The 20,947-nt window shown below is 61.9% G+C and overlaps 2 protein-coding genes across 4 annotated transcripts in view; one reads left to right on the top strand and one right to left on the bottom strand.

The window, feature by feature from the left end:
* CORO7 (coronin 7) overlaps positions 1 to 20,947 on the bottom strand; it is a 57,850-nt gene that overhangs the window by 11,864 nt on the left and 25,039 nt on the right. For 2 of the 3 annotated variants that reach the window (XM_073792380.1, XM_033839842.2), the window contains 2 exons: positions 17,435 to 17,521; positions 16,910 to 16,992 (listed from right to left, as the gene is read on the bottom strand). In XM_073792380.1, the coding sequence (XP_073648481.1) occupies positions 16,910 to 16,992; positions 17,435 to 17,521 (170 nt within the window). Of the gene's footprint in view, positions 1 to 16,909; positions 16,993 to 17,434; positions 17,522 to 17,768; positions 18,187 to 20,947 lie in introns of those variants that run through there. The other variant, XM_073792381.1, reaches the window with a different exon arrangement.
* On the top strand, positions 1,647 to 12,607 carry VASN (vasorin). The gene is made up of 2 exons (XM_033839844.2): positions 1,647 to 1,813; positions 9,922 to 12,607. The coding sequence occupies exon 2, from the start codon at positions 9,932 to 9,934 to the stop codon at positions 11,960 to 11,962; it is 2,031 nt and encodes a 676-aa protein (XP_033695735.1). The 5' UTR covers positions 1,647 to 1,813; positions 9,922 to 9,931; the 3' UTR covers positions 11,963 to 12,607.

The raw sequence follows: 20,947 nt of genomic DNA, 5'->3' as shown, positions 1-20,947 counted from the left end.
GGGCCCAAGGGCAGAGGCATAGGGACAGTCTGAGCTGACCGCAAACTCAAATGCTTCAGGAAACTGAAGGAGTGCAGCAGCCTGGTGTGAGACAACTAGGCTTGGTGGGGACTGGGGCCACCTGTGAGTCTGGGCCTTGGTCACAGGGGGCAGCTGCTGCCCAGCCTTGGCCGAGAGTTCCCACTCAAGGCAAGCTGGGAAGTCCCATTTTAATGTGAAACTACTGGATTTTTCAATGTTGGCAATGGCTTCAAATTTTTAAAAAGTCCCACAGGAGCCAAATGAAGCACACCTGAGGGCCTGCACTGGCCTAGGAACGGACGTTTAGAGGTGTGCAAGGCACACTCCACAGCCACATATAACAACAAAAGCATGGGGTGGAGACCTCTGCCCATCCTGAAAGGGGGCCGTGTTGGGGAGAGGTCCTGAGGAGGCGAAGAGCTGAGAAGAAAAGTCTGGGAGGTAACCGTTGCACCTGGACCCTGCTTAGCCCTGTTAGAGACTGGACACGGAGGCTATCCTGCCTTCTGGAGGTGATCCAGTCCTTCAAACACCATGCAAGTTGGTGTGGCCCAGCCTGCTGGGATAAGCCTTCAGGCCCCACCCCCCGAGATTTGAGCTGGCCCAGCCAAGCCCTGACTGTGGGCTGGGCTGGACGGGGTGGCGGGTGTCCTGGAGCCGGCTGTAAGTTAGGAGCTGAGCTGGGTCCCCAAAGGCTCTGAGGCATGACTCTGACCACAAGTGCAGAGGGGGAGGAGGGCAGAGTGTTTTCCTGGAATCCTCCAAGGCAGGGGATTTTTCTGGACTAGCCCAGCCCCTGGCACCCACCCCTTCTGCCCCATTAAGGGCCACTGTCAGCAGCACCCAGGCCCCACCTACTGACAGCGAGGCCCAACCTCACATTTCAGCCCAGCACCCCCCAGCACATTCTGGCCTTGAAGCTGCCGGTAACTGTGGGTAGTCTATCATGTCCCCTTCCTGGGTGTTGCTCCCTTCATCTAAGACATGAGGAAAGTGGTCCAGAGGTGCTCAAAGCAAAACGACCCCAGGACTCAGATTTGGCATTAGAGGTTGTACTTATGAGGCTCTCAGAAGGGATCTGTGTGTGTGGCCTAGCCAGGAGTTTCTGAAATTGGGATTAGCTACCAACAACAACACGGAAAGATTTCACATAAAAAATCCAGATTTCCAGTTTCTTCTGTAAAACCTGAAGCTCTGGCAGACTGGGACAGGTCATAGCTACTGAGTCTCCCCTCCCCAGGTCTCCACAGGCTCTGGGGTCCGTTCCTCGAGTTTTTATCACCTGCCTGCTATGTCACAGGCATCCAGGTTTGGGATGCTTGGTCTCACTCATTATTCGTTCGCTTCTTCACAGGGAAAAAGGGATCTGCCAGGGTCATATTACAAACTAGTGGCAGACCAGACTGGACCGCAGGACTCCTGACTCCCGACGGAGCCAAGCAAGGTCTCTCTTGCCCGCCTGGTCGGGAGTTGGCGGGGTGAGGACCTGGCTTCTTGGCCGAATGACCCTTTCAGCAGAGGAGAGGCGGGTCTCCGTCGGCCCCACCTCGGCCAATAGGGAACAGCCACACCCCCCGCCCATGGCGGCCACGCCCCCAGACTCTTAAGACTGAACCCGCCTCCCGCGAGCCGACTCCGCAGCCCAAGCCTTGGGGCGGGGAGACGCGGACGCGGCTGCCTCGGCACCTCAAGACCTCAGGACCCAGGACCCCTCCGGCCTCCGGGCCAGGAAGCCCTGAGGCCGCGGCCCGTCCCGCCCGGCTCCCGCCGCCGCCGCCGCCGCCGCCGCCCGGTGAGTGTCTACCGGGCTGGGGGGCTGCGGGCGGGAACAGGGGACGGGCTGTGCACACGCGCCGATCACGCGCGCGGACCCCCCCGACCTCCGCCGCGCGCACATGCACTCAGGGCGGGCACGCGGCCCCCAGTCCTGCACGATCAACTGGATCAACTCGGGGACGCACGGCGGGCGGGCACCGTGCGCCCCCGGCCCGCCCCCTTATCTGGCAGTCCTCGGGCTCCGACAGCTCCACGGCCGGGGTGCGCGCACGCGCGAGTACGCGGCTCACCGGCCCGCGGGGCTGCAAGCAGACAAAATAAACACCCCCTCCCTCCTCCCACGGCTGGGCCCTCCGGCATGACCAGTTTTATGAAACAAACCCCTTTGAGGGGATGGCCAAGCCAGAGTCTTGGGTTACTTTTACCTCCTGGAGTGACACTGGTTCTGGGCATGAATACCCCTAACCCCTGTCCCCCTGTGCAGATCGACGGCCTGGGGTCCGTCCTGAGGGCTCTGTCACTCAGGGCAGAGCAAGGGGCCCACAGGCATGCAACCCTGGAAATGGGGTACAGACCTTGGCTGACTGGGTTGTACTCCAGGTATCAGGGTGCCCCATCTCTGCCCCTGCCAGGGAAGGGGCTTTGCTCAGGCTGTGAACCCAATGGCCTGGAGCCAGCCTAGTCTTTTGTGTCCCTGGGCTGGCAGCACTGCAGCCTGAGGGCTGCTGAGGTCCCCTGTGGTCACTGGCAGGCCAGCTGATTAGTGCCAGCCATTCTGCCTCACCCCCATTTGTTAACGATTACCACACCAGGGTAGCTGACTACCTCTCCCGCTGGGGCCAAGGGCTGGAGTGTGAAAGGTGGGAAGGAGGAAGTGACCCTGAGGGTCCCTCTGCTTGCCTTCTGCACCAAGGACAGGTGAGGCTCTGGGGCGTGGCACCAGGACCCAGAGCCCCCTCCCCAGACCAAGAGCTTCTAGGGCTGGGGGACTGAACTAAATCTCAAGGTCCCTTCCCACTAGGCTGGACTTTGGGCGTTGGGGGCAAAGAGGGGTGTCTGGGTGGGTGACCTCCAAGTGGGGTCAGCAGGCCCAGCTGTTGGCAAGGCCCAACAGGGCTAAGGCAGGCAGTGTGGGGGATGGGAGAGTAGTCCCCTGAGTTTGCTGTCTTCTCCCAGGGGAATCAGCCCCTGGAGCTTCTGTAAACAGAGTGTCAGAGGCAGGAAGAGGGCTCTGGTAATGAGCAGCCCAGCTGGATTCCCTCCAGACCATTATCTGGCCTCTCCTGGGCCCAGGGAGGGAGGATGAGCACACGCGTGCCAGGCTGGGGGCCCGGGCACTGCCTGTCCCCACCTCCCCTGGCCTCATGTTTCAGTGAAACAACTACCTGGGACCAGTGAGCAGGTGGGGGCTGGTGTCCCAGGGTATTTGCTGGAATGGCACCACTCTCTCCAGACCCTGGACATGGAGGAGGAGGGGTTCAACATGAGAAGCCCCTCAGACAGTGCCCAGACCAGTGCTCTCGCCAGGCAGTCCCCTCTGGCAAACACCCCCAGGGAGATGCCCTGGGCAGGGGATGCATCCAGCTCCTGGCTCCCATTCCTGACACCTCCACTACAGTCCTGGGTGAGCTAGGACAAGTCCCAGGTAAAGAGTTGAGTCCTTGTGGGGGCTTTTAAGTGGGTAGCAGTTCCTGGGATCAGGACAGCAGGGTCTCAGCTGGGCCCTGGAGGCAGCTCCCACCTCAGTAGGCCAGCCAGCCAGTTCCCCTGGTGGCCAGAGAGAAGGCTGGGTGAGCCTCTGCCCACAGAAGCATCCCTGACCACTGGCAGGCCCTGAGCTCATGGGAAGGACAGCAATGCCACTTAACAGGGTTAGTGATCCCTCCCGGAGCCCCCCTCAGAGTCCCCGCCCTGGGCCAGGGAGCCCAAGGCTCCGCACTGCCAAGAAAACCAGCTCCCCTCACTGCTGTGGAATTTGAGAGTTCTTGGAGAAGGGGGAGGGCGTGTGTGTGCGTGTGTGTCCCAAAGCACAGCCCAGTGGGCGTGTGTCTGGCGTGGGCATGTGTCTGCGCGCGCGTGACCAGAGCAGGGCTGTGTTTGGGGGCGGGCAGGGGTGTGCTGAGGGTGGGCGGGGGCTCAGCCTTCTTCCTTTTATCAGTTTCCACATTCCAGAGTCAGCCGGATTGCTTTCCCTCAGCTGGCTGGGCCGCCTGGCCGGCCAGACCCGCCGGCCTCCCCCGCTTTTCCTCATTCCACCCTCCCTGGGTATGAGGAGGCTGGAGCAGACTCCCTTGGGCCACCTTAGGATTGGGGGGTGGGAACAGGCGAGGGGCCAGTTCTTCTCCAAGGTGGGGAAGGGCCCCAACCCGCCTCCTCCCAGGGAACACAGTAAGGCTCTCACATTCCTCAGAGGCTGCCTGAGAGATTTAATTAAGGAGGAAGGAGAGAGCTAGCCTGCACTGAGAAGAGGCTGAGGCTGGGATGGCCACTGGGGCCCCCCTGGCCCTGGGCCTGGGTGGGCAGCAGTGAGAGGTGAGAGGCAGACTTGTGGCTCCCCTAATCAACCCCACCTGCCCACCGATCATCTCACAGGCCCCAGGAAGGGCCTCCTTTGCTGCAGGGTAACCGAGACCCTGGGCATGATGGAATGAGAAGGGCAAGACCCCTCTGGGGCTACCTCCTTCTCAGACCCTGTCTAGGCCCCAGACAGCCTGGGCCCAGCCGGCTTGGGGCTGGTGGCCTCCCTTGGTGACTAAGGTCTTCCTCTGGTAAATTCAGGTTTAATTGCAGAGTTAGGGCCTTAGTTGACGGGTGCTTGGCCCTGGGTGGGGACAGGGCAGTGAGCAAGCCCCATGTCTGAGCCCAGCCCCAGTGGCATCACAACTGCACGTGCTGACGATGGCATCTGGACCAGCCCATTTCAAGTTGGGCCGCAGCCACCACATAGCTCCTGGGGCAGCAGGTGTCCTCTTCCAGCAGAGTGGCACCTCTGCTGAGAAGGCATGTCCTGCCACCCTGAGGGCTCGCTTGAGCCAGGGACTGGCCTTAGTCACTGGTCTCCCTGCCCTGGGCTGACAGGTCTAGCAGCTGCCAAGTCACCCACAGTGCCACAGAAGACACCCACCTGGGGCCAGGCAGCTCCTGCCATGGAGTGGGGAAGGGGGAGGAGGTCTAGCTCCTGCTCTTCTGGTGCTGCCAGCTGGCCATACCTGCTCAGGGATCTAGACTCTTCCCTGGACAGGGAGACGGGCTGATGTACAGACTATCCCCCTTGGCAATATTCTGCCCCAGGATCTGAGGCCTGGCTATACAGGAGACCCACCCAAGCAGCTTCGCTAAAACACAACTCTGCCTGGGTCTCACCCCAGAAATTCTTATTTAATTGGCCGGGGGAGGGTGTGGTGTGAGCATTAGGAACTTTCTAAAGCTTCTTGGTGATTTTGATGTGCAGCTGGAGTTGAGAAGCCCTATAGGTGGGAGACGGAAGGGAAGCCCGGATGAGTTCATGGTGTGGAGTGTCAGGACTTACCCATAGCGTGAGTAGAACCCGCTGGGGGTGGTGATGGAGTAAGTAAAGCAGAGACGCCAAGACTGGTGGGTACCCCCACCACCAAAGGGCAGGGCTTAATCAAAAGGCAGGGCTAGGACCACCCCCCAAGAGGGCTATCTCCGAGGAACCTGAGGCTCAGCCCCCTCGGCCCCTTCCATGAGGGCCCAGGATAGAAACCCCAACCTGCTGGGCCAAGGGCTGCTTCTCCCCAGGGATGGGGAGAATGGTGGACCCAGCCCGGGCCTGGAGCCTCCTCAGACACGTCAGCGAAACTGGAGCCAACTGTCCTGGCTGCCGGCATGGTCCCGCCTGCCTGGGGGGTTGGCAGACTCCTGGGCTGGGCTGCTGCCAGGCCTGGCCGGCAGTGCTTCACCCTGGCGGGCCGGCACTGGGAGCCAGAGGCCCAGAGCCGTGGGGTCAGATCTGCAGCTCCAGACCCCTGTACCCACTCCGCAGTATTGGGTACGGAAAGGGACGTGTGCCTGCTTCTGTTTGCCCATTCCTGTTCCCCACTGGCCAGGCACAGGAGATGCTCCAGCCTGAGGTCTCATGTGGTCACCCGAAGGCCCGGGGTTCCACTCACTTGCCAGTCCCTGCCTGATCCAGGGCCTATGAGTGGGTGCCTCCAGGTGTCCCACACTTGGGGGTGGGTGGGGACACTCTGGGTCCCCCTGAGAGCTGAAATGATGATGTCGTTACTCACTGAGCCCCTCCTTCTGCTCCCCCTCCTCCCCCATCACATGCTGAACTGCCGGCCAAAGGACAGCTCACTTCCCCCCACCCCCTTCTAGAACTAAAGGCACCTTCCTCCCACCTCCCAGGCTGTTCTCTCTAGCTTCTCCTGTTTTTCCACGCCTGAGGATGGAGGGCAGCCTTTGCGTAGAGGCCTTACCCTGAGCCCAGGGGGCCTCCTGTCTGTGCCTAAATCTGCGTGAAGCCCCTCTCACACCATGGCATCCTCACCCCATGCATGCGGAGGGCAAGACTCAGGTTTTATGGGTGACACCCTCACTAGGTAGTGTTTACTGACCACCTAGAATGTCCTCCAAATACAAACTAAACAAGCCCTGAGACTCAGGCGCTGTACCCAGCCTCCCCCACTTCACAGATGGGAACTGAGGCTAAGGGCTGTGGCCAGGCTATCATGCAGCCAGGGTGCAAATGCAGGCAGTCAGACCCCAAAGCCCCATCCCAGCACTGTCCCCTAGAGGGCCCTTGTGGTGGGGCCAGGCCAAGGCGAGTCCAAGTGGAGGGGAGGCCCTGGACACTCTGCCCTCCTGCCTCCACTCCCCCCCGCTCAAATCCCAGGGCTACCTCTAGAACTCTCCCCACACCCTTTGCAGAGGGAAAGGGCCCACCTCCCTGCATCGAGTCAGCAGATCAGATATCAAAGCCCAGGCCCCTGGTCCTTCAGGGCTGCTGAAATTGCAAGGGCCAGGGCAGCCATGACCCCAACGAGACACTCCCACCCCCAATGCACACACACACCAGCATGCACCCAGACAGGCGGAATCGCTCCCAGAACTTGTTAAAAGAACTTCCCCATTTAAAACAAACAGAACAACACAGAACCACAACACGTGCTCAGAACAACACCAGAAAGTGAAGCAGGGCTGCTAAGAAAAAAAGCCCACAGGTGAGAAAGGATCTGGGAAGCTATTTAGGGTCAGAGCTGGTCTCCTGCTGCCGTGTCACCGGCCCCCTCCAGTCAGTCAGTGCCCTCTGGGTCCCCTCTGGGGGCTCTCTGATCTGTTCTTGGTGGCAGAGCCCCCTGGAGCTGACAGCCCACAGCTTGCCATTTTCCCAAGCCCCAGTGCCAGCTCATTGCTGGACAGGTGGAATGGGGCTCAGGCAGAGGCACTCATCCCTGCATCCTGTGGACTGGAAGCAGGGTAGCTGCTGCCTACTGGGGTCTCCCCAGCCCAGAATGCCAGCTGCTCTTGTTCTGACCCAACGCCCACTCTCCATCAGCTTACCCAGATTGCCTCTGTGGCCAGACAGACCCCCGGTGTTCCTGCCTCCTTCCCCCATGATGACTTTACTGATTAAAGGGCCAGCAGACTACAGGTGAAGCTCAGAGCCCATGCTGGTCCCCTCATCAATGCAGAATGGGAAACACCCCCCAGTAAGCATCCCAGGCCCCTAAGGACCACATACCTGGCTCCTCGGAGCTAAGTGCTCCCAATCCTGGGAGGTGTCCATTCTGGAATGCCCAGGTGGACGATGAGGAAACTGAGAGAAAGCTGCTGTCTGTGGCCTCACAGTTCGGGTGCCCCTGGCCCAGGGCTGCCTGACTGGAGTGTGAGCTTTTAACTGTGATCTTTTATAAGGCTCAGGGGAGCTGAAGCTGTAGGGGTGGCCAGGCTGGCCAAGTGTAAGGTCCCCTCCCACCCCAGAGCCTGGCTGTGCCCTTCCTGACCCTGCCTGCCACCCCCACCCCCACCAGAAGGGTTAACTCAGGGGGAGGCAGCTCACCCCCCAGGTGCATGAGGGGGTGGGGGTTGCTCACAGCCCACATCTGGAGGCCAGGCCATACCCGCCGCCTTCTGAGTCAGGGAGGGTGGAGCGGGTCCCCACAGGGAAGGAGGCCAGGTGTGGCACACACAGCCCCCTGGGAATGGCGCCGGCAGGGCTGGGGGCACACGAGGCCTCCCGGGTTCTGGCTGAGGTTCATCTGAGGCTGAGTGCAAGACGCTCCTCTGCCATTCACTCAGCAAAAGATGGGCTCTGGGATACAGGGAGCAAAAACAGGGCCCCCCCTCAGGGAGGGTGCAGCAGAATCTAGAGAGCAGAGCAGGCGGCACTGGCTGGGGTCAGGGAAGGCCTCCCTAGCTGGCCTCTGAAGGGCAGTCATCAGTTTTAACTAGTGAGGGGCAGAGGAGACCCTGCAGGTGGGCAGGGCCTAGGCAGGCCCAACCTGGTGATGGGCTTTTAGTCAGAGCTGGCCCAACACCATAGTGGCCTCCTGGGGACCACCTGCCCCTCCTCCGCCTCACGTTCCAGGAGCCCACATCCTTGGAGAGGGGCAGCCCGATCCACGGCATTGGGCAGAACATGGGCTGCGTAGGGGGCCACGCTACCTGTGTGGCTGGATGGCTGGCCAGCATGGGGGAAGGGGAGGCTGAGCCCCAGCACAAAAGGCCCTTGTGAGAGTAGGAGGCACCTGGAGGGGAGGCATGCCGGCCTCTCGGGGACTTTAGGGAACCACAGTGTGGGGACCGCTGCTGGGGTGGCCTCCGGGCTGCCCGCAGGAGCCTGAGTGAAGGGGGGCCCATGCTGTGGCCCTATCCTGTCTCAGGCAGTTCCAGCTACGAGTGGGAGCCTGGTGCGGCTGGGGGAGCCACCCCCACCTGGGCAGGACTGGGCCCCACATCAGGAGGGCAGGCCCAGCCACACCTGGATGTGGTTAAGGACCTGGGCTCTGGCTCAGATTTTCCGGGAGTGCAAAAGCAGCAAGTCACTGCACCTCCAGGAGCCTCTTCTCCTGTCATCTGGGAGTGAGGAGAACAGCTTCCACCTGGAGTGGCTGCTGGGGGACTAAACGAGAAGACTGTAGACGTTCAGTGCTGCGGGCACGTGGGAAGGGCTGCTGCTCCTCTTGCTCAGGGCTTGGCCTAGAGTTGATTCCCAAGAAACGATAGAGGATATGATCTGCGAAGCGTTTCCAGGCTTGACACTGCCTCTGGGGCCACCACACAACCAACGTCCCCCAACCTGAGACCTGGGTCAGCCCAGGGAGGCTGGGGGCCCCTCACCTCTAGTTCTTTCATCGTGGCTCAGAGATGGGGGATCTGAAGACCAAGGTTCCCTGCCTCCCCCCTTCCCACAGCAGGGACACCTGCCAAGGGCTCCAGCCCTCCTCTGCCTCCCCGGGGAACTCTCCTGCTGGCCATGTCCTAGGCAGGTCTGACTTCACAAGTGGAAAAACACCAATCCCAGAGTTTCCCCGTGAAGTCTTCCTGCTGTGGTCTCTCCTCATTCAGAGGACTCAGAGTGCGGTGGCAGCGGCCAGTGGCCCAGGGCAGGCAGCTTCTCTACTTACATGCTCGGCCGCCTGCCTGCCTGGTCTCTCCCAGATGCTGCGGGAGGGGCTGCCGCTCCAGAACCCACCATTCTCCCTCCTTCGCTGTCCACCTCAGCAGAGATTTTTGGGGTGGTTTAGGGGGAGGGCACAGAGTCTGATGTTTTTTGACCACGTGTTCTCTCTGAGCCACAGAGAGGCCAAAGGGCTGGAGTTAAGGAGAAGGGGGTTATTTGTGGTCACTGAGTGTTTGGGGGCCAGGCCCCCCTCTGTGTGCATCAGCCCACCGAACCCTGGTGTCAGCGCAGGAAGTAGCAACTGATATCGTAACAAGGTCATGTGATTGCTCAAAGTCACATAGCAAAGAAGTGACAGGGCAGGGACAGGAACCCAGCCAGGGCACTAGGGACCTGACTCATAACTACTGTATGCTGTTGGGTTTGGGGGCGGGGAGTGGAGAAGGGGGCTGGGAATTCCCTTCCCGGTCCTTCCTGGAGTGGCTGTCCCCTGGGGCCCCTGACTCAGGGTCTCCCGCTTTCCTCTCTGCTCCCAGGGACCAGAAGATGCGCTCCAAGACACCCCCGCCCCTGTTGCTGCCGCTGCTGCTGCTGCTGCCGGTCCTGGAGCCCAGGGTGCGGGGTTGCCCATCCGGCTGCCAGTGCAACCAGCCACAGACAGTCTTCTGCACCGCCCGCCAGGGGACCACCGTGCCTCTCGACGTGCCGCCCGACACGGTGGGCCTGTACATCTTTGAGAATGGCATCACCACACTCGACGCGGGCAGCTTTGCCGGCCTGCCGGGCCTGCAGCTCCTGGACCTGTCACAGAACCAGATTGCCAGCCTGCCTGGTGGGGTCTTCCAGCCACTGGTCAACCTCAGCAACCTGGACCTGACTGCCAATAGGCTTCGGGAAATCACCAACGAGACCTTCCGTGGCCTGCGGCGCCTGGAGCGCCTCTACCTGGGCAAGAACCGCATCCACCACATCCAGCCCGGCGCCTTTGACGCGCTCGACCACCTACTGGAGCTCAAACTGCAGGACAATGAGCTGCGGGCGCTGCCCCCGCTGCACCTGCCACGCTTGCTGCTGCTTGACCTCAGCCACAACAGCCTCCCAGCCCTGGAGCCTGGCATCCTGGACACCGCCAACGTGGAGGCGCTGCGGCTGGCCGGCCTGGGGCTGCAGCGGCTGGACGAGGGGCTCTTTGGCCGCCTGCGCAACCTCCACGACCTGGACGTGGCCGACAACCAGCTGGAGCTCGCGCCGCCCGCCATCCGGGGCCTGCGGGGCCTGACGCGCCTGCGGCTGGCAGGCAACACCCGCATCGCCCAGCTGCGGCCCGAGGACCTGGCCGGCCTGGCAGCCCTGCAGGAGCTGGACCTGAGCAACCTGAGCCTGCAGGCCCTGCCGCACGAGCTCTCGGTCCTCTTCCCCCGCCTGCGGCTCCTGGCAGCTGCCCGCAACCCCTTCAACTGCGTGTGCCCCCTGAGCTGGTTCGGCCCCTGGGTGCGGGAGAGCCGTGTGGCGCTGGCCAGCCCTGAGGAGACACGCTGCCACTTTCCACCCAAGAACGCCGGCCGGCTGCTCCTGGACCTTGACTACGCCGACTTTGGCTGCCCGGCCACCACCACCACGGCCACGGTGCCCACCATGAGGCCCACGGTGTGGGCGCCCACAGCCCCACCTTCCAGCATGGCTCCCACCTGGCTCAGCCCCACGGAGCCAACCACTGAGGCCCTGAGCCGACTGCCCCCTGCCCCGCCCACCATGGGTCCTGCCCCCCAGCCCCAGGACTGCCCGGCATCCATCTGCCTCAGTGGGGGCACCTGCCACCTGGGGGCGCGGGGCCACCTGGAGTGCCTGTGTCCTGAGGGCTTCACGGGCCTGTACTGTGAGAGCCGGGTGAGGCCAGGGCCGAGGCCCAGCCCTGCCCCGGCCACCATGCAGCCACCCCAGCCCCTGCCCCTTGGCATTGAGCCCGCTAGCCCCACCTCCCTGCGAGTGGGACTGCAGCGCTACCTGCAGGGCAGCACCGTGCAGCTCAGGAGCCTCCGCCTCACCTACCGCAACCTGTCGGGTCCCGACAAACGGCCAGTGACACTGCGGCTGCCGGCCTCACTCGCAGAGTACACGGTCACCCAGCTGCGGCCTAACGCCACCTACTCCATCTGCGTCCGGCCCCTGGGGGCCGGGAGGGTGCCTGAGAGCGAGGAGGCCTGTGGGGAGGCCCGCACGCCCCCGGCAGTCCGCTCCAACCACGCCCCAGTCACCCAGGCCCGAGAGGGCAACCTGCCACTCCTGATTGCGCCCGCCCTGGCCGCCGTGCTCCTGGCCGTGCTGGCTGCTGTGGGGGCGGCCTTCTGTGTGCGGCGGGGGCGGGCCGCGGCAGCTGTGGCTCAGGGCAAAGGGCAAGTGGGGCCAGGGGCCGGGCCCCTGGAGCTGGAGGGGGTGAAGGCCCCCTTGGAGCCAGGCCCCAAGGCGACTGAGGGTGGTGGGGAGGTCCCGCCTGCTGGGCCTGAGTGTGAGGTGCCGCTCATGGGCTACTCAGGGCCCGGCCCCCAGGGGTCCCTCCCAGCTAAGCCCTACATCTAAGCCTGCGAGTGATGGACGGTCGGGGCCAGGCTCTCGGCCCCACTGGGACTGGCCAGGGCCCTCCTGCTGCCAGATCAAGGAAGTTCTCAGATCTGTACGATGAGGACATGTCAGGACCAGGGCTGTGTGACCACAGCAAGTCCCTGCCCATCTCTGGACCTTGGTCTCCTCATCTGTAAGAAGCTGGGACCCAGGTGATAACCTCTAAGGTCCCCCCACCCCCCGCCCGAGTGCCTAGAGGATGGCGTCAGCCCCGTCTTCTGCAACATGCAACCTCTGGGGTGGGGCGGGCCCTGCCGTGTGCTGGTAACACAGGCCCGGGCTGCCAAGCCCCCCACCCCAAGGAGACTCTGGGGGCCAGTGAAGGAAGCCCCCAGAAAAGAGAGCAGAGGGAGAGTGGGACTGGGGATGGGGTGGGTGAAACTGCCTCAGCCCCAGAAAGTGAAGGAACAAAAGAAACTGGAAAGAAAGATGCTTTAGGAACAAGTTTTGCTTTTGTTTTTTAAAATATATTTATAAAAGATCCCTTCCCATTTATTCTGGGAAAATGTTTTTCAAACTCAGAGACAAGGACTTTGGTTTTTGTAAGACAAATGATGATATGAAAGCCTTTTGTAAGAAAAATAAAAGATGAAAAGAAACAAGCATGTTTCTCAGGCATGGCCCCAGGGTATCTGGGCTGGACTAAGGGAGGGTGGGGGCTCACAGGGTCAGCCTAAAGGGACAGCCCTCTCTGTGGGGAAGCTGGGGCCAGGGACCCCTCTCCCCAGCAGGCACCAGGCCCTAGTCAGCATGCCCTAGGCTGTCCTGCCCTGGGTTGTGTCTGCTCAGTCCGCTCGACTGAGGTGCCTGGACCAGCTTCCCAGTGAGACTGGGAACCAGGAGGGAGCTGGGATAGGAAAGGGGCCACTTCAACCTCCGGGTAGAGGAACGGTTAGGGCAGCCTTACCCTTCCCAGGCCCAGTCTTCTGCCAGCAGGAGCTGCAGAGCTCCTGGGAGAGGCTGGGGAGACGCTCATGGCAGACGCAGGCCAAGATGACCCCCAAGGGTCCCTCCTCAGAGATGGGTCTGATGAGCAGTTCACCGCCTGCCTTCCTCTGTGGAGGAGGTGCCTTGAGCCATGTCCTGCCAGGCCCTCATGGATGGTCCTGGACCAGATGGCACACACGGCCCAGCCCTTCCTGCAGTCCTGTGGCCCCTCTGCATGGGCTCAGGCTGCAAGACCTTGCTCCCAGCCTCCTGCTCTAGCTACAGAGAAAGGGCCTTGGTAGAGAAGCAGCACAGATCCTGAATGGCAGGAGCGCTTTGCTGGGTGAGGAGGCAGGGACTGAGCCAGGGCTGTTAGGGGCAGGTGGCCCTGTGATGCCCCTTTACTCTCTGCACTTGAGTAAAGTACCCAGGCTTTCCAGAAACCCCGGAAGTGGGAGTGTTTTCCAGGAAGCCACAGGCCAAGGTGGGGGCAGGGCCCCCAGGGATGCTATGCACAGCCCTGGCCTGGACCAGGTGCTGGGAGCTTAGGAACAGTGACAGACACATGCGCCCAGCACCTTTTCCTATTACCCTGTGGCACAAAGGGAGGTGCCCCTGGAGCCAGAGAGGCCCTGCAAAGGCTAGAGCGAGCCTCCCTGCGGCCCCATGCCCATCTCCCTGCATGGGTCATGGCCCCTGGCCCCCAGCCTCACCCTGGCGGGAAGGAGACAGCCCAGCCAGGCCTGGGGAGCAGGCCCTGCGGTTCTGGGCGTTGATGTCAGTGCAGAGTCAGGCCCGGCCACACGAGGCTCTGGATTCAATTATCGGCTGCTGAGGGTTCTGGCATGAGAAGGGAGGAGGTGGGTCATGGTGGGCAGAGAGTGGTGGCAGCGGGCCTGGGTGGGGCCCCTTCTTCCTGAGGCAGCGGAGGCAGCAGCCCAGGTGGATTTCCTATGGGCCTGGGTCCCATTAGGGGAATGGCTCTGGCGAGGCCTGCCCTCCCCTTCGGCGGCCCCGTCAAAGGGGCCATTGTGGGTCTATGGGCTGCTGCTAAACACAGTGGCTGCTGAATGAATGTTTTCGCTGCAAAGCTAAACCTGGCTAGTGGGGCCGCAGGGGCGGGGTGAGTGGTGGGGCCCACAGAAAGGGGCCTGAGCGCTCACGCCAGCCCTCCCAGAAAAGGTCTTCGGGCATCCCATCAGATGAGGGGCCGGGGGACGAAGAGAGGGCCAGGGAACGAGTTGGGGACCGAGCCAAGATACAGCCACTACCCAGGGTGATCCTGCTGTGGGGAGACGCCAGCCCCCAACTGCTGGGTCCTCGCTGCCACAGGCCCTGTGCCACGCGGGCTACACATGCTCCCATTTCACGTCCAGTGATCCCTCTACAGAAGAGAATCACAGGCCGGAAACGGTAAGACAGCAGCTTGCTCACAGCAGGCAGGGACGGATCCCAACACCTGCTCCCTGGCCCAGGAGGTGGGGGTACCAGCCTTGCGGGGAGGGCTTGGCCCTCCAGGAGAGGGGAGGGGCTACTGAGAGCCGCAGAAGGCAGGCAGGGAGGGGGTTCCCAACCTCCAGGGAACTCGCTGGGATGCAGGGCCAGTGCCTCTGGCCAGAGGTGGACACCTCAGTGTGAAGAAGCAGAACAGACTCCCAGCGTCGACCCTGTGAGGCTTGCTGCCAGGGTGACCTCAAGAGAAGATCGATTTCTCTGGCTTCAGCTTTTATTCTTTGGTAACGTGTGGAGACAAATCTCCATCTGCCTTCAGCTCAGGGCCGATACTGTTGACCATTCACCCAGCCCAGGAGCAGGGCACCCGAGACAGGTGGTGGTGTTTCTGTGTCTCCTGGACCGGAGCACGAGCTGCTCCGTTAGCCCAGGCCCTGCCGGTAACCCCCCACCTCCACCCAGCACAGGAAGTACAGGGCAGCCATCTGTGGACCTGCTGCCCGAGCCCAGCTTTACAGATAGGACCTGCTGCCCTGCGCGTCCCACATGGGGAGGTATGCTCCACAAACAACACAGATGAGCAGGGGAAGGGCACAGATGGGAGCAGAGACAGAGGCCCCTGGGAGGGTGGGGCCCTGGGTCCTCCCTGGGAGAAGATGGGGAGGGGCATGTGCCTGACCCCTGGCCCCCTATAGCTCTTATAAGAGTTCATACTGTTCTGCCCAAATGGAGATGGAAAATCTGTAAAATAGAAAAGAAACTGAGCGGGTGCGGTGGAGACCCATGCCGTGCCCACAGCTGACACCCTGCACACTTCCTACCTTCAGTCCAGTTCACTCAGCAGCCCCCAACACCCCAGGGGGCTTCTGAGGGGTTCTGGCTTCTGGGGAGCCTGGGGGTAGGGGACCCACCACCTCTCAGGCCAGCCTGGAGGCTGGCACGCATCCCTGGCATCCACCAGCTTTGTAGAGGGCTGGAGAGTCCCAGCTCCTTTGCCAAGGGCGTGGGCCCAGTGGGGCAGTGGCCAGGACTGGGGGATGAACGGGGCGGGACACTGGCCTGGCCGCCCATCTGGGAGTGATTTGAGAAATTCCAGGCCTCGCTGGCCCTGCGAGGCTATTCTTAACTGCTATAATTACAGGGTCAGCCTTGGCCAGTGGCACCATGGGGTCTGGGCATCGTTAACTCCCCAAGGGGCCACACTGGGGCTGGGCAGGGGCTGCTCCTGGGGTGGGGGTGGGGCCAGCACAGATGGGGCGGAGCCTGGAAGGCAGGAAGTGGTGGGGAGAGGAGCATTTGATGGTAGTGCTGGCTCCCTTTTCCAGGCTGGGCCAGTTCCCTCCCTCTGCTGGGGGGCCCCATAGGGAAGGGGCTGTCTGGCCTGGGTAGGCGTGGAGGACAAGATATCAGTGCAGCATGAGGGCTGGGGGAGGGGTTGCTGGACATGAAGCCAGAAGGCCTGGGGGCCCTGATTCCTCCAGCGCAGGGGGACCCTGGTAACATCCCGCTGTATCCCCAGGGCCAAGAGCAGACAGAGGCCTCACACCTACTGCTATGGGATCTCACTCAGCCTTGCCTCCCTCATCTGCAAATTGGGCCTTTTCAGCACCCCAGGCTTTCCCTGGGTTGTGAGACAGGATGGGAGTGCCACCCTGATGGTTTCCCCTTCTCTGGGGGCTCTCAGCGGGGTCGCCCTGGCAGGAGCTCTTACGGCACTCAGCCCTGCGTGCCCCAGACACGGCCCTCACTGCTCCCAGAGCCTGGACAGGTCACCACGCCCTCTATGACTCAGTTTCCCTAGTTGTAAAACGGAAGAGGAAGGGGCTGAATGGATATCCAAGGACCAAGGCCCCATCCTGGCTCTGACCTCCCAGGTCCCTGCCTGGGTGGGGTGTTCAGCAAGCCGCCCCAAGAGTCACAGCTGAACGGGAACCAGGTCCCACCACCTCCTGCACCAGCCGGGCTGCAGTCCTCCAGCCTCCTGTACCTCATCTCCTCAGCGGGCATCCTGGTGCGTGGGTTGCCCCTGCACAGAGCTGGCTGGGCCAGGACCCCGTGGGGCACCACCATAAACCCTCTTGCACACGCTTCCAGGAGGGTGGAAGGATGAGGTGCACTGTACCTCCAGGCTGCCTGCACCCCCCAACCCGCCCAGGACCACCAGTGACAAGCATGTGGCCAGGGCTGAGGTCTCACAGAAATTGCAGGTCTGAGGCCTGCCTCCGTCCTGCACTGGAGCCTCCAGACCTGCCAGCCCACCTGACCCCACGTCACCCCGCGGCCACCTCATGATCGTAGCCTCAGTTTCTTCAGTCTTTGGCTCCACCAGAACACTCACAGCAAAATCAAGCGCATCCCCAGACTCCCTGTCCCCGCACCGCCGAGTCACAGTCCCCTCCCTAAACGCCAAAACACACCAGCACAAGCCCCCGGGCAGAAGCCTGCCCCACAACCAGCAGTGTGCACTTACAGACATCACTGGGCCCTCAACGCCCCCAGCCATTCCAACACGCCAGCCACTCCTACCTGGGAGAGGTGTCCAGGGTGAGGGAGGTGCAGGCGCTGGAGAAGAGCCGGGTGTCCCAGAGCTTCACTTCACGCTCATGCATCTGCAGGGAGGGGGCAAAGAGGGGCTCAGAGGGGCCCAGCCCGGAACCCAGGGACTAAGGACACAGCCTGGCATGGGAGCACTCGCCCCAGAGCAGAGCATTCGGTGGGGGGGGGGGGGGGGTAAGTCATGCCAGGGAGGGAGAGTTTGGGTTTTCATGTCCTGCCCCTTTAAGAACCCTTAGGTGACAAGGGACAAGGGGCGGTTCCCTCTGTGGACTCTGGTCCCTGGGGGGGCCCACCGCAGTTCCCAGGGTCAGGCTTAGCTATTGCAGATGGAATCTGCCCGTTTTCAACAGCCGTTGGTCCCCTGGGGCTCTGAGACCCGGCTGCACACAGGGCCGTATATGGACGGGTCTGGAGCTGGCCCCAGCCCCCCCTCCCAGTGGGCCTCGCCCCCGCCCTCTTGGTGTGGATGCCCTACTCCTCTGGGAGGAGACCTACCTTGTTGAAACCAGTGGACACAAGGTGCTCCTGGATGCCTGTCCACACCAGCCGGCCATCCCTGCTGTTCTCATGGGCCCACGTGCTCTGGAGGAGGAAAAAGATGGCACTGAGTTGAGCCTTGGGGGCCTCCTTGGTGGGGGGGGCACCCACCTGAGAGCCCTCCAGAGGGCAGGAGGGGTCAGCTGGGGACAGCTCTGCACCCAGAGGGCCTACTTGGCCATGAAGCTTGGGCTCAGTCTCCCTCCTTGTAAGGGGCCTGTCGGGCTGTTCTGCTCATGGCCAGGCCCCTCTTGCTGCGGTGAGGGGGCTCAGGACGGCGGCACGTCCTTGCCTCTGCAGGTGTCCAGGGGGAGGCACTTGGCTGCTGGTCACCATCCTCGGGCTCTGAGGACCCCAGTGCCCTCTCGGAACTTCATTTTCCTTGCTCGTGGCCTGGGCTGCCTACTTCCCAGGACTGTCGCGAGGATCAACTGAGACCACATGTGATAGGAACAGGCCAGCCACAAAGCGCCGTGCAGATCGAGGGATTACGAGTATTACTGTTGCCTCTTGACGCTGCCAGGGGGCCAGGGAGAGGGCCTGGTGCCAAGCATGGGGAACAGTCCCTGGAGAGGGCAGAAGAGTGCCCCTCTTGGCCCTCCCGTGGTACTGGAGCTGCCAGCAGGAAGGTTTGCTGGGCCCCTGGGAGGAGAGATGAGTTCAAACCGCAGGCGGCCCTGTCCCCCGGGCCCAAGCAGGGGGGAGCTGAGGGGGCCAGAGGAAATGCAAACAGCTCCCTCCCAGTCACCCTGGCCCCTGGAGCCTGAGACCAAAGACCCTGTTACCAAAATTAGCTCACCCCAAACTGTGGCCAGCTTCCTCCCAGCTTCCCACGATCTCCTTGGGAATGAATGAGGGAGCCAGGCGGCTGTGAGGAGCTGGCCCCGCGCCCCCTCCCCAGCCCGCGGAAGCCGACCCCAGCGTGGGAGACCATCGGAAACGGCTCCGTGTCATTCAAGGGGCTTTTCTCACTGCTTCCTTCCCACCCGGCTGTAGTCGGCACAGGAAGTCAGGGCTGGAGCCTGAGAACTAGGGCCCAACATCCCTCTCTTTACGCAAGACGGGCTGTGGGGTCAGGGCAAGGGTCAGCTCCGCCACCAACACCCCAGGGTCAATCAGAAGTGTCACATGGGCTCTCGCCCTCTCATCGGTGTGCAAACATCCCATGTAAGGAGCACCAGACGGCTCGTACTACGTTAGCACACCATTCATTCATTCAACAGCCGTGCAGGCCTCCTCCTGGCCAGGTACTCTGCTGGGAGCTGGCAGTGGGGCCGAACACATCTCAGATGGATGGTCACGTCCGGGGTGAAGCAGGGCTGCTCACTCACTTGTTCTTTCATAATATGAATATTTGAGTTGCATGTGACACTAGGCACTGGGGACATGGTCAACAAAACAGAAAGGGTCCGCAAACTCATAGAACGTACAGGTTGAAAGGCAGATGTGAACCAAACAGAAATAACTATGTCAGCGAGTTGCTGTAAGTGGGGGGTTAGGGGTGCGAGCTTTGGAGTCAGACTGACTGGGTGAAAGCCAAGCCACCAACAGCCTCGTCCCAGGATGTGCCTCAGTGTCCTGACCCACACAAAGAGCACCATGATGGACCCACTGTGGAGGGCGAAGCGCTCAGGGTTGTGTCCGGCACACATCAATGTGCATTTTTTAGAAGCATGGTAACAGGGTACAATAGAGTATAATTGAGGGCAGTGGATTTAGGGTAACACTTAAGATGTGAAGGATTGGCAGGCGTGAGCCAGTGGTGGGGACCAGCATCTGTGAAGAGTCGGGGTCTCGGAGAGCGAAGAGGCCGGCACAGCTGGCAGCGGGGTCGGGGGAGAGGAGGAGGCGGAGCAGGGTCTACAGGGCCTGTGGACAGCGAGGGAGCGTTTTTCATCCAGAGGCACAGGTTTGGATGGAACATTCTTTGGCCCGTGTCTCAACCTTCCTATTTCACACACAGAGAAACCAGAGGCCCAGAGAGAGGAAGCCATCTGCCCCAAGTCACCCAGTAGGACAGCCACCTACACCAACCGTTACTGTTCTCTGTCTGCACAAGAGGAGCTGATGGAGGACAGGCAAGGAGACAGGCACAGCCAGAAGGCAGCAGAGCCCAGACCAGGAGGAGCCCAGGATGCTGGCTGCCCCCAGGCACCTCGGGTCTCCAGCAATCCTCCCTGGACGAGTTCACACTGGGGGAACCAGGCAGTGATGGGCAGGGCATTGTGGGCTGGCGAGTCCTGCTCGCCCCACAGCTCTCCACTCTCACCTCGGGTCTCAGAGGACATGGCACCCAGGAGGTGGAGACAAGGTCAGAGCTTAGGCTGAGCCCAGTGCACCCAACATGGGCACACCCAGCTCAGTCTGCCCCAGGGGCCAGAGGAAGCCCCAGCAACTTGGAGGGGAGGCCAAGGACCCCCTCCCCATTCCTCTATCCCCAGATCACCGGAGTGACTTTCAGTTTCAAAAATGGCAAGTTCTTTGCTGACCTCAGTGGGACTCGGGGAGGAGGAGCCCTCCCTCCAAATCCCTGGATTCTCATTCTCCTGGGGTAGAGGGGAGGCTGCAGTTGGGACCCAGGCACCCTGCCACCCGAACCTGAGCCCTGTCATAGGAAGCCGCTGATGGTGATCCCGAGCCTGCAGGCCAGGCCTTGGGGTTTCCCTCTTACAGGCAGCTAGGTGTCCTGCTCGTGGAGAAGCCCCTCGGTACTCCCATGTCTCCCCCACACCTGGCCCCAAGGAGAAAACAGGAGGGGCTGAGGCCAGGCCGCGCCTGCCCAGTACAGGGGCGCCAGGAGCAGGCGCATACCCAGCATTCCAGCTGCAGTGAAGCCAAATCCCCCCTCTGTCGCCACAGCAACGCTTCCTGTGTGGGGCAGGGCGACTGGAAGAGCGGCCCTGGGCTCCTTCCTAGGGTGAGGGGACCTTCTCCAGTGGTAAGACCCCCATCACTCACCCACACCCCTCCTCAGCCAGGCTCAGTCCTGGGCTGCAGATGCTGGCCCCCCAGGCCTGTCTGACACGGGGTGGTCGGAAGGAGCAGTTCCGCCTGTCCACGCCAGAGGTCCTCTGGCCCCCTCCTGCCCTGGACCAGCCTGTCAAAGCTCACCACCCCTGGGTACCCCCTCAGCTGTGGCTTCTACTTCCCTGGCACAGCCATGGCTTCAGGGCCTCGGCCACCCCCACTGGGGCTCTGGCACAGTGAAGGGGCAGGAGAGGCCTGGGGCTCCGGAGTCAGATGGACTGAACCTGCCTCTGCCACTCAGCTGTGAAACCCTGGGGGAAAAAATAACCAAAGGACTGACTTTACAGGATGGTCAGGAGAGTGGAAGGAGATTGTGCGTGCCAAGAGCCTGGGACATAATAACCCGTCATAAATGCAACCTAAAAGCAAAGCCGAGGGTGTGAACAGGAGGGAGCCGCCCAAGCATCCCCTGCTCCAAGCTCCAGTCTCCAGAGGAAGGGCCCA

Source organism: Tursiops truncatus, chromosome 15 (assembly GCF_011762595.2).
Source record: "Tursiops truncatus isolate mTurTru1 chromosome 15, mTurTru1.mat.Y, whole genome shotgun sequence".
NCBI lineage: Eukaryota > Metazoa > Chordata > Mammalia > Artiodactyla > Delphinidae > Tursiops > Tursiops truncatus.
The sequence above is the reverse complement of the archived record's forward strand: the minus strand, read 5'-3'. Positions and strand labels throughout refer to the sequence as shown.

Excerpts from the sequence above, each read along its gene's own strand:
- VASN (XM_033839844.2), top strand. The coding sequence starts at position 9,932 with ATGCGCTCCAAGACACCCCCGCCCCTGTTGCTGCCGCTGCTGCTGCTG.